Genomic DNA, 12881 nt, shown 5'->3' on the forward strand with positions numbered 1-12881 from the left:
AATCGTTAAGCAAGGCAGAGGATAGAATTAGACAACGCTATAATTTACGACGGTGGCAAGTCGCCTACGATAAGGGGGGGGGGGGGGTGGAGAAGAAACAAGGTAAAGTCGAACGCTCTAGAAGTTGTCAAGTCGAAGCTGTGTCCAAAGTATCTTGGACCATTTCGCGTTAGACGAAAACTTTACGTCATACGAGCTCACTAAGTTAAACGTAGGAAAGGCTGGCATTTGGCATACTTAAGATTTGAAGCCTATTGTGGAAGACAATACTTATCATTAATTAATTGGTAATCTTGTGAAGCTTACCTCTGTGGAAGAAGGGCGGGAGTATTACGGTTCATTTTTTACTTTACGGAGGTGCGTTAATTTCACAACAGAAAAACATCAATACAAAAAGAAAGGGAAAACGAACTACAAGATTTCCCTGTGGTTTGTTATCTAGAGTACTTAGCTGCGTGTTAACCTTTTCTCGACCGTGATAGATATCCAGATAGAGCTTTATGTGTGTCATTTTGCGTTTTAGGTCAAAGATTGGTAACGCCATTGTGATGGTTCTAGGACCAGTGAAGGGCTACCAGCAGGGTATCGTTCCTGTAGTTCGTAACTGTGTTTCCTTAGCGGGTCCCTAAAACCGTTGGTTGTAGTCATCAGATCTATAACCAAAGCCGTGGATTAGTAAATAAAGTCGTCAACTATTGATTACTTTTGGACCCAAGGCTTACCTTCATCTGCCTTTCGTTCAATATTCTTCTGATTTGCAGTTCCTGTGGTGGACAGTTAACTTCGTTACTCAAGTATATATTTTCTTATTTAACGAAGGTAAACACGGTGTAGCGTCCTCGAAAATCTGTTTTGTTATTTACTGCGGAGAGGAAGTGACGCGTTTGAATTTTGCATAAGTTCTGGATGATGACGTCACATCCTGGACCTGCCGTAACAATACGCCTCAACACACACGATATAAGATTTAAAATTTGAGCATTAAAAATAATTCCTGGCTAGAGAATCGTTCCAGATTCACTCCCTTTATTCACCGTTCCTTATGGAGTTTCGACGTTTCGATGTTTTGTTAATATATTATAGTGATGACTCTCGTAAATTTTTGTCTGATATGCATGGGACGTATTCAATGCATAAAAGAATTTTGTTGAAGCACGTTTCCGCCAACTTTACCTTGTACCACTTTTTTTTTTTTGAAGAACCCTCGCTTATCAACCGTTGCATAAGCGCCGATCTTTTGGGGGTAGCTTTTGGTTCAGCGAATACGGGATTGTACTGTAGAAGGGGGAGCGCTTAACCTACAAGTACTGTTCTTTTTTTTTGAGGCGCGCAGAACATAATATCATAAAATAATTGAAGGTTTATTACGCCTAATGTGAACTCCTCGTGTACACTGCTGCCATTATTTCTTTTTGTTTTCTTCGTTCGTAAGCGCCTACCCAAAATCGCTTGTATTTTCTTTTATTCAAATTTAATGTTTATTTTTTTTTTAATTTTAGTATCTGCAGCGACGACTACTCAGCTGTGATAAATCTAGTCCTTTTCCGACTTTAATAAACCAAAGGTCTTCGAACCTTTCCTTTTTTTTCCTTTTGCCACCCCCACTCCACCTCGTAACGGAGTGCGCCGACCGAAGATGCGTTGATAGAGTCAAATTTTTATGCTTTTTTTATATTAGTTGAATAATTCCTATAGTTATTTTCGTTTCTATATCAGCCGGTACGAATTCCCTTTGGGAGCACGGGTTGCTAGCCGATCAAGGCAATTCTCCCGTGAAGCATTTTATTTGTTTTTTTAATGTCGACTCTGAGATTTGGGACGTTGCATTCTGATGTATTTCATTCATTAATTTTCGGCTCTTCAAGAATGTGAATATATTTTATTAAAATTTTGGGGAGTATGTCCAAGGAGATTTATTAAAAGAAATACTTAACAATGCAATAGTTGATTGCGCTTAAGTTTTAACATTCGGCAAAACTTCGTGGCACTCGGCGATATCTGTCTAGGGCAGGTTCTGCCGCCAAGTCTGGTGACCTTACCTATATTGGTTTATCGGAGGATGTTTCTTTTCACTGCAGCAATATCTAGTCTCGCATTGTCTTGCTGAAAAATTGGATCCTGCAGTTGCTGAAGTTAGGGCAACGCGACAATCTGTAACAGGTTGTTTTTGTAGGAATGGACACGTATGCTTGATCTACAATTGTTATGGCACCCAAACGACTAACGCAGTTATCTATGTCTATGGGTTTATAACAATACTTACCGAAGTAACCAATAAGCGGTAATTCTTGGATAAATCAATCTCTGGATGGATATCTGTCGACACGTAGCTGCCCCCCACTCTTGTCCGATTGCGCTGGTTGTGCTGAAACGACCTCTAAGGGCACTAAGTCTTGGGAGCAGTTCTTGGTGATCGCTGGTTCTTCTTAGAGTTTCAGTAACGATGAACAAACTACTCTTCACAATGTAGCATTTCGACCAATGTAGTTTCCAATTTCTCGAAAGGACATCCCAGCGTCTCGTAGGCTTAATGAAACGCTCTAATTTTAAAATTACCAGAGAATTTTTTTTGTAATAACTTATCGAAGTTACGACTTTTGGCCCTATTTGGTGTTTGCCGAAGTGATTTTTGAATGAAATTTTTATTGAATTTAGTTGAATACGGTATTTAGACATGTCGGATAACTCTTTTAGTTGTCTTGTTTTACTGTTATATATAGTGGTATTGTAATTATAAAATTGTCATTATTATTTCGGTGTTGATTAGTCCAAATGAAAGTTTACCCAAAAGAACAGCGTACTCATTTAAGTTTTAGCCCATTAGAAAGTTATCCTGTCATTTTTAAATAGCATTGGCAATTACATGCAATAAAATTTTAAAAACATCAAATGGCCCCAAAAATTATAATTTCGCGTGTTTTGGGAAATCGCAAAGAGTTAGCTATAGAACATTCGACGTTCGATGTTTAAATAATAAGTATAACTCATGCCAAATAAACCTTTAGTCACATCATCAAACTCGGCCGGCACATCGTTGTCATTTAGATGTTTGCCTTTAATCAAACTGTTTTATATTGTAAGCATTTGTAAATATAATGTTTCAAAGTTTGAGCTTATAGAAAATAATTAAGAGTTTTTATTTTCTCATTTTTCAAATCATAATAAAAAAAAACAGTTATGTTCAGTACCTCGACACATGTATAATTAAATAATGCGTATTTGGATACATAGAGAAAATTTTCGTCAACCTTAATAATAAGTAAAAGAATCTCCTGCCGGTCCATTACTTGTTTGAGCATAAAATGTATAATTTTTTTTTATTGTAGGTACTTACAGAAGTACTTATTTTTTGGATACATATCTTAAATAGTGTTACGTATAGTGGATGACTTTGGAAAATAGCAGACACTCCTTGAAGTGTACCGTTTATTAAAAGGCGATTTTGAAACTTCTAATTTTTATTGCTTTGGACACTCTACTTGCTGAAAATAAAGTTTAAATTAAAGGTTTCTGTTTGGACGTAGACGATTTGAAAACTCAGTGCCCTACGATCATTAACAAGTACTGTTCAGCTGCTTAAGTTGAAAATAGAACAAAGTTCCCCTAAACCAAATACTCGTGATACAAGTAAACAACTAAACGAATCAAACCCAGTCAAGGATGTCAAGAAATTGATTTTAGAGCCGTGATACCAACTCAATCCAGAGTAGGAAATTTTAATTCTAATGAAGCTAGTTCGGCGCCAACATGGTTGTTGAAAATGGCTTGACTAAATTTTATTTAGTATGAGCTGTAATTCCCCCAATAAATTAAAAGTTAAAGTTAAGCCGGATAAGTGCAATTAATTTTTTTTAAATTATTTAAAAAACACAAGTTTATATTCACTATAGAACCCAGAAATGCTGTGGGGTCTTGTGGTGCACGTACTAATTTACGCATGTGCTATTAGGCTATTGTGCTGGCGAAGGACCACTGAGATTGATTGATTGCTTCCAAAAGTGAACTGAATTTAATTACTTCATTAATGCTTGCATTTACAATATATTACAACTCATAATGTTAAGAATTTCTTGGCAACGTATATAATATAAAAGTGGAACTTTTTGAAAACTACACTATTAGCGACAAAATCATTTTATAATTTTAAGAATGAAAAGCCTTTTCGATGAAAACCATCTAAAAAAAGGTCTTTGTCAAAGTGCGACCAGTACGTCAGTTTTGGTTAAAATCGGTTTCGAAAATAAGTGGACCGAAACTGCCAATCATGATATATTAACGTCGCACGACCGGCACGATAAGCGGCCGCCCCCCGCCGGAAACCTAACCGTTTTTCCCATTAAAAAAACACAGCGATTCACGATTTACGTTGTCGGTCGAAATAAATCTCGATCCGTCCCTGGCGTACCTGCCATCAAAACTCACTTCCCGATGTTATAGCCACATAAAACCCCGCTCGAAACTGCAGTCCGCACATGCAGGTCCCCACCACGCTCAAAGTCGTAAATTCGTCCCACCGTGTCTACCCGTCTGGCCGCCGCGTTGCACATTTTCGAATGCAACTCACTTACTTTTCGCTCTGCCTTGGCTGACGGACTGACAGTTGATTTTCGCGAAATCCAAGTCCGCGAATTTCAAGTCCGCTTTAAGCCGGTCGGCCGTCGACCGCAGCAGGAATTCTTCGCGCCGCAGCTTTCGCTTGTCTGCCGTTCGCGCGCCGCCGTGTGACCTGTTGCTATATTTAAAACGCGGGTTTTGGTTCTTTAAGTGGAGTTTATGAAACTTACTTAGTACCACTTGCGGTGCTGTCGGAATGCCTTCAGGATCGAATACGTCAGCGACGACGCGCACCCCGCCAAACTGTGCGCGTTGCCGCAACCACCGCAAGAAAACCATCCTGAAGGGTCACAAACGGTACTGCGTATACCGCAATTGCCAGTGCGAAAAGTGCCGTCTGACAACGGATAGGCAAAGGGTCATGGCCATGCAGACAGCTTTGCGAAGGGCTCAGGCCCAAGACGAAGCCATGTTAAAGAACGGGATGTTGTGCGTGCCACCGAAAACACCCAGTCCCGTGAATACGGTTGATCGCGCCAGTGTCGATTGTGATTCTTCAGCGTCGTCACAGTGTTCGAACCCGCCTCCGTTACCCAAAAAAATCACCCCTGTGGTCGGGAGCGCACCGGCGGTGTCTTCGACTTCTGTCGGGATGGGAAATGAAGTTCACAGCTACGAATATAAAGGTAAGTTTTTCTTGAAACTTACGAAGCAAATCTTTCTAAGAGTACGATAAATAAATTGGAGCACTTGCTACACTAATGAATTACCTCAGTTGAAAACTTCTCGTATGGCATTCTTGATCTTCCTCTTCATTTATGTATTTATTCTTAACTAGCTTTTTTATGGTGGTTATTTATAATTTTGATCGCTGTCATCGCAGGTACTGGTTTCTTCGTCGCAACTAAGAACGCTAATTTTTCTGAGGCATTCACTAAATTATTATCAATTTGTAGTATAAATATAATAAAATAAAGTGTACAAAATTTATTATTATTATGTCTAATTGAGACCAATAAACCGACATCCCTCCTGTCGTAAAGGAGAAAAATGAATGCTGAATAGTCGCTTTCTTATTCTTTTGTCACTGGTTGCTGCTTATACTCCAGTTTCTGCTAAATCTAGAAATCGATCTATAACTGCAATATGCCAAATCATTTTTTTTTAAATATAAGTTTTCAAAAACTGTGTTTTAGTGGAAAACAAAGGGAACATTCCCAAAACAAGAAAAACAAACCTCCCACTATATGTCGTTTTAACTTGAAACAGAAAATGGTGTAGTTTGTAGTCATTGGTCTGAGCAATCCTCAGTCCATACTGTCTAAGAATGAATCTGTTCCTATGTCATGTCAATTTCTATAGGTCTACCCTTCAGCTTACACAAATAGAACGATTCCACCAAACTCTAAAAAATCGAAAAATTAAGCGGGTAAGAGATTGGAAATATACTGGTTACTTTTTTGATGTAATTACATAGGTAGCTTTTAAACTATATGGTTTATAAATTGTGAATTTAAATGCAGCTGAAGCTACCAAAATTAAATGAAAAGAGGTCGACTAACAAATATTATAATATTATTTACTATATAATTTTGTAAGTGTTTGCTTTGTTTCTTTCATAGTATTTGCTTATTACATATATCATACATGAAGAGCTAATATTAAAATTAACTCACTTTTTATAATGTACAAATGTACAAAAATTTCAATGGTAGTAGTAGTTCAAAATCGGGACACCCTATGGACAAGGCAAGTGAGTCCAAGAAACCCATTTTGACATTACAAGTTTTGTACAAATTGTTTGTGAAGTTTCAAATAAATTACCTGGAAAGGAAGTACTAAAATCAAGAAATTTGGCTTTTCTAAAAGGTCTGGTAATTTAATTTTTGGTTGCTTCCAGACATCGTGTCTGTCTTCTTCTATCCCATTCCTTATTTGTTTGTTTTCTAAAAAATGTATTTTATGACTTGGATTGCATTTGAAATTAGCCGTTCAGTTTGTAGAAACACATCAGCATAAAAATTCCCCGTGAAAATGTCCAAAAATTGTGTTCATCATCTCAAATCTCATAGCCTAGCAGGCAACTGAGATTCAGGATTGACTTTTTACGTTTTATCTCTCGTTTTACTGAATCTCGGAAATAATTCCTTCTATACGGTGTTTTTCGAGTATATGATCTGTACTATCCGATACTATCCATGCAGCATTTAAATCATAATAGTTCGTTGAATTTCCTTATATTTATGCCAAGTTTTGGTTAGTTTATTTATATAGTTATAGTTAGTTTAGTGTGCATCTATCAGCATTTCGTATGCAGACATCGCATCATTAATACTAAATTATGTAAATTATAGGAAAATGTCAGCTTATACAATTGTTCTGTCATACCTAGATTGTTGATGTAGGTTTTTTCTTTATTCTCGACAACCTCTCCTCAGAATCTGTATAGCAGCATTATTTTTGTGAATTAACAATTTCATATAGTTCCGAAAAACTCCGCCTTAATCGGATTTTGTTAGGTTTCGAGCACCTGGATGTTTCTACCCGGGTTATTAGGCTCACGGTTACTAAATATTCCAAAATTTTCAGTTTTGGAAAATATAACAAGCTCGAAAATAATATTCTGGAATAAAAGTTGTCTCTTTTTTTTTTTTTAATTCTCAATTCATTCCTTTCTGGAAATGATGTATATTTTCACTACCGCAGTAATTTCTTACTCAAGAATTTAGATTTTTCACTACCACTACAGACTATTTGTGACAACGAAAATTCGCTATTTGCCTTTTTTTCGACTTTTTACTGTAATCATCTAACCAAAAAAAAATCACCTAGAAAAGTTACAGTATCTAACACATCGGAAAAGTTCTTTTAAATATGTCTAAAATGGGATAAAGGTGGTGATAATTGTAAGAAAAAACTGTGTTACTATAGAAATTCTCGTGAAGAAGTTGACGAGCTGTCACTGCACCGGAAATGAAAAGATTGCATGAAGTTATCGTACTCAACTTAACTTAATAGAGAATGAAATGGACAATCATCATTGTCACTGATTGTTTACGATTTCTGATGAATGCATTTCCAAAAACGCATCCAAAGGACGGTCTAAGGCAAAATTTTGGATAAAAATTTATCCGATTAGAGGTATCATTTTGCCACTCTTCGGGGTTGATTTTATAGTGATGAGAAACCAAATCTGCTTCCTTTCTTCCTTCCATTTCTACAAATTTTAATTATATAGCCGAAAAATCCAGGTCTAAACTGTTTGATGATAATATTTTTGTGTCTATTAAAAATTCCCAAAAAATTGCCAATTTTTAATTTGAATAGCACGAATACAACACCACTTGCTCAGATTTTTATCTGAAATATTTTGAAAATGTGATTTATTTGAATCTTTAAATATTACAAGCATGTCATTAAATTATACGAAAGGGCTGTGATTGTAGGATCTCAGCATATCCCAAGAAATTCTAGCATACATGAATATATTTCAAGTTTTCTTAAATATTTAATAGCAGTAATCTTTCATAGCGCTAGGTATAAATAATCGGTATATTGGCACAAATAATAGTATGGATAAACACAATGCGTTGCAATGAACACTTTGGACACAGGATATAAAACATGCTACGCATGCCTTGTCGAACATGATGCGACGTGCCCGTGAGAGAACGCGTCTGCTAATGTAATTTTGCGAATCGCGTTCGGATTTATCGAATTTGAAATTATAGTGGGTGACTTTTAAATTCTTTCTACGCAATCAGATTTTTATATATTCGTAAACCGAGGGCAGGATCCATTTAATACAAATTTGTACAATTGGACATACTGATGAGTAGCAAACATTACATCAAATTAACTAAATAAAATTAACGTAATTTTTACTTAAATTTGATTCAAAGCTGAGTTCTCATAAAAACAAAGCTCTGCCAAGTTGAAAAAAGCTGTTGTGGGAAAATATAGTTCAGACAATATTTTTCTAATGCTATAGGTCTGTGGTGTTATAGAGAAGAAAAAAAAATCATTTCTATTTAACGCGTCAGAACTAACCGAATAAGATAAATAACCCATTTTCTAACTTCAGAAAGAACCTTAAAAATGTTGATAATGGCGGTATTATCCAGATCGTCATTATTTTGCCTCACAAAAATATTATTTTGTTTAAATAATTGACCGAAATATGTTTTAATAACTTTTGGACAAATTCTGTGGCAGGACATCACACAACACAATTTTTTTCATTTTTCCTTCAACTAACCAACGAACAATCGAGAGTGTTTGAAAGGAGCGTCAGCTTCGTTACTCACAACTCACTTCGGACATTTAAGGTACTTTAGTCACGAGCTTGGGAGCGAGCCAATGGATTTTGACGTTTGCCCATTCTGACGGTCATGTCACACGTCACTAAGTGAATACTTTCATGTTGTTTTTCAAAAATGTACCACAAAACTTTTGGTCTTAGAAAAAGTATAGCATATAACACGTTTGATAAACTTTTACGCAGTCGCTTCGCTGCGCTCCAAGGAGGCTTTGCTAAATGAAGCTCGTGATTAAGATGGCATTTAGGATTTTAGCATTCTTAAATAATTTGAACTTTGTCAAAATGTAATCTAGTTTTAGTTTCTCCATTGCTTAACAAGTATCTATGTTATGTAAGCGAAATTTACAGTGAAGTGTAGCAATAAGCTCATTTTATATCAATTATACAAAAATTTCTAACCTTATACGGGATGTCCAAAAATTTATTATTTTATTTAGTTATTCGCTTGGTTATTCGTCGATTAGGATGTCCTATAGCTAACATTTTCGCAGAATACGCAAAATTATGAGGTTTTGCGCCATTTGCTGTTTTCCTAAGTGTTTTCTTAATAAGTTTTCTAAATGTCAGATAATTTGTTTAAATTCTCAGGGTCTATCTGATTTTTCAGTAGTATATTGTTGTGATGTTGTTTAGTTCATATGATGATTTAGCCTAGACAAGAGAGTATCGATAATTTTGAAGAAAGTTATGAAAAGACGGGTTTTCTTCCATTGTGTGTTGTTTTCGGATAGTTTTGATTAGGTAGTGGTCGTTCATAGCGCAGATAATGAATTACTTTACAAATTTCTAAGTTTTTTAAAATCTTATCCATAATTATTGTAATTTTTTGTGTTGTTGTTAAGAATAATCATTTTTTGAACTGTGCTGGTTTCTAAAATTATTAATAATTGAATTGAGAGCAATTTCAAATAACAACAAATTTTCTTACAATATATATAAAATTTTATTAAAAAAACACCAAATACTGTTAAGAACCACAGTTGTGTTCAGGGAAAACACGAGCAAGTCGCCCTAATACCATTCAATGGGTAATTAAAAGTGCATTCCTTGCTAAGTTAAAAATATAGCGTTTTGTTAAAATGGATAAAGTTAAAGCCACTTAAAAGTTTTTTAGCGCCCTGTATAATATGGGAATTTTTTCACAATTGCAATATTAAATATAGATTATTACACTCAAATTCAAATTACTTAAAACAAGTCCTATTGAAATTTATTTTGGCGGTAAAATTGATACATATAGCACCTTTGGGGTCCTTGTATAAAATGAAAGTAATTTTGAAAAGTAATCGTAATATCCTAAAACTAAAACTTTTCAATAATCTTGTATTTAAAGGTTAAAGTAAAAGTAAGACATTTAAAATTTGCAGCTTGCTAATTATGGTATATGTGTTCTTAGCATAACGTTCTGCGGAAAAAAACAAAGACGCACAAGCGCAATTTTAAAGAAATGTCACACGCGGCTAAATAAATAACACACGCCAGAAACCCACTTATAATTGCAAATTTATTGTCAATTAAGCGAGTGAAGTAAATTGGATATCCTTAAGACTGACAGAAAGAGAGAAAATTGTGTATTATTTAAATTTCACGAGTTTTTAGATTAAAAATAAGTTTACTATAAGCCGAAACTCTTTTTAATATATTTTTTGAAATGTTGTATTAACAATAGTTTTCGCTATATGAACTTCTGTCCACTCTCATAAACCTGTATTTCACCAAGCTCAATTTACTCTTCGATTTCAAGGACTGTGTGACAGGTAGTTTTTTTTATCTCTCTTCAGTCAATGTGATCACATCATCTGAATCTTGGAGTCGGTACTTGTACTGATAATTGCTCGTTTCTCACATCGTCAAGTCTTGATTCGGTTACCAAGTTTTTGCTCTTTAACTAACCACTTTAAATTTAGTTCTAATTAAAGAATTTTTTATTCTGATTAATTGACATTTCAATATGATAGTCGTAGCCATCAATAGTTAAATCCGATTTAACTTACAATTAAAACTAAAATTGCGCTACAAAATCGAGATCCATGGAAATATCTGTTAATTCATGTGGGAGATACATGGATGTGTGGCACAGATATGTGGAAATCCGGTGCAGATACCAGATACGAGATATGAGATACCACCAACCGAATTTTCATTTGAACCTATTTTTTTATTATATCTGTAGTATATAGTATAAATAGTATATTGCCAATAGTTTTAAATCAAATTTTAGTTATTACTGTAATTTTAAAATCTCATGCCAATATTATCTTCTGTTATTAATTTATATTTTCATATTGTTTAACAAAGTTTGAATACAATTATTAACAGGGAACAGGAAAACATTTATTATTATTTGATTTTGTTAAGTTTGTTTAAGAGAAAAATTTGAATTTGTATATGTTTTCCAAAAATATAGAGGAAGTCGCAAATTCAACACAATATTTTACCAAAAAAACTCGCTAGTTTTGGACAACTATTATAAAAGTTACAGCCACTGGATGCTTTACAAGTACAACAACATGCCGAGAGCTATTGTTACGTAACTGTTCCGAAAGTTAAAATTTATTGCTCCTTCATAATTTTCAATAAAAAATAATATAATAAGATGTACCAGAATGTCTTCTATATCTACATCTCTTATTCACTGAAAAAATATACTTTATTCGTAGTTCCTAGCTCTGAAAATCCATGTCGATATGTCAAATTTGTTTGTTTGTTTGATTCGCATTCCATTTCCTTCGATTTTACCTTTTGTTAAAAGACAAATAATCTTAGGTAAAGTAGTTCTCTCTTTAGCCATCACCTTCTACGTTTCTCTTATGTTCCGTCCAAGGTGTTCGCAGCATTCACCAGTAGGCACACATTTCGAACCTGTTTATTCTTTTTTTGTGGTTACATCAGTGATCTAAATCTCGCATCTATAGAAAAGAAGTGGGAAGATGTAGCAGTGAAGTATTCTAGTCCGGTGTTCAAGGCTGAGGTTCCTATTTGCAATTGCTCAATTCCTGATCTGATCTCAAATTTCGGGCGACACTGTTGATTGACGAGGGTACCCAGGTATTTTAGAGATGATACCCTTTCAGTGATTGCTCACTATGTTCCACAGTGGCGTTCATTAGAGACTGAAGTCCTGGTAGGCTGCTAGCTATTACCACGATAACATCTGCGTAACGAAAACTAGTAATGATTTTCGAACCTTTCGTTGGTGTCTCAGAGTAGAGGTCAAGTAGGGGAGATAACACACATCCCTGTCTCACAGCTCTTCTTATTGCTATTTGTTCTGTGCCAGTAAAGTTCGGTTATGATCTTGTGCAATACACACAGTTAAAAGCTTTTCTATAGTTAATAAAACGTGCGTTCACATAGGCATTGATGTCGCTGCATCTTTGAGCCCGCACATTGAGTTCCCATTTCGTTCCTAAAGTCAAATTTCGAACGATGAATCAGACATTCACACTTTTTGCATGTACTCTTCTTGAAAGGTAATGATTGCTGCAGGTCTGCAAGTTCAAACTTGCACGTAATTTGAACCAACGCTCATTTATATATACTTGTTTTAATTGGAAATAACCCAAATATGGTACAAATACAAAGCAATGTATACTTGTGCGAACAGCGGATCTATTTTTAAAAGTGTTTCTGATGACCATGTTTTGCAACAGTATTTTAAAACTTTTTAAGGTCGCTTAAAAAAAAATCTAAAATTTAATTAACTAATGAAATAATCCCCACGATACTCGTCTAGTTATACGAAGCATCCGTTTGACTGTTAGCAGTAAACGTAACTCTAGATAATTGTTGAAAGTATACATCCTCCACGGTCCGAAGAATATCTTTAGCAGTAAGCCATTGCCTTGGCTAAAGCGAAAAAGGACGTGATGAATCCGGTCGATAGTCCGAGCGCATATTCCTCTTAGACGTCAAAAAAATTCACACCGACCATTTTATCCGAAACTAACGGAACATCCTCATTCCGTTGCAACATTTTAGCTTCAGCCGGCAAAACGTGAAATGA

At 35.2% G+C, this 12881-nt stretch overlaps 1 protein-coding gene across 6 annotated transcripts in view; it reads left to right on the top strand.

Annotated features, from left to right (window-relative positions):
- The first annotated feature begins 4726 nt into the window (after nt 1–4726).
- Nucleotides 4727–12881, top strand: part of LOC132695699 (protein doublesex) — a 222805-nt gene continuing 214650 nt past the window's right edge. For all 6 annotated transcript variants that reach the window (XR_009617870.1, XR_009617872.1, XR_009617873.1 and 3 more), the window contains exon 1: nt 4727–5240. Coding sequence is in view for 3 of the 6 variants with exons in the window: in XM_060660124.1 (XP_060516107.1) it covers nt 4811–5240 (430 nt within the window). In the remaining 3 variants the exon portion in view is untranslated. The remainder of the gene's footprint in view (nt 5241–12881) is intronic.

The sequence above is a fragment of the Cylas formicarius genome, unplaced genomic scaffold, assembly GCF_029955315.1.
Source record: "Cylas formicarius isolate icCylForm1 unplaced genomic scaffold, icCylForm1.1 PGA_scaffold_10__41_contigs__length_53128322, whole genome shotgun sequence".
In the NCBI taxonomy this organism is placed as follows: Eukaryota; Metazoa; Arthropoda; class Insecta; order Coleoptera; family Brentidae; genus Cylas; species Cylas formicarius.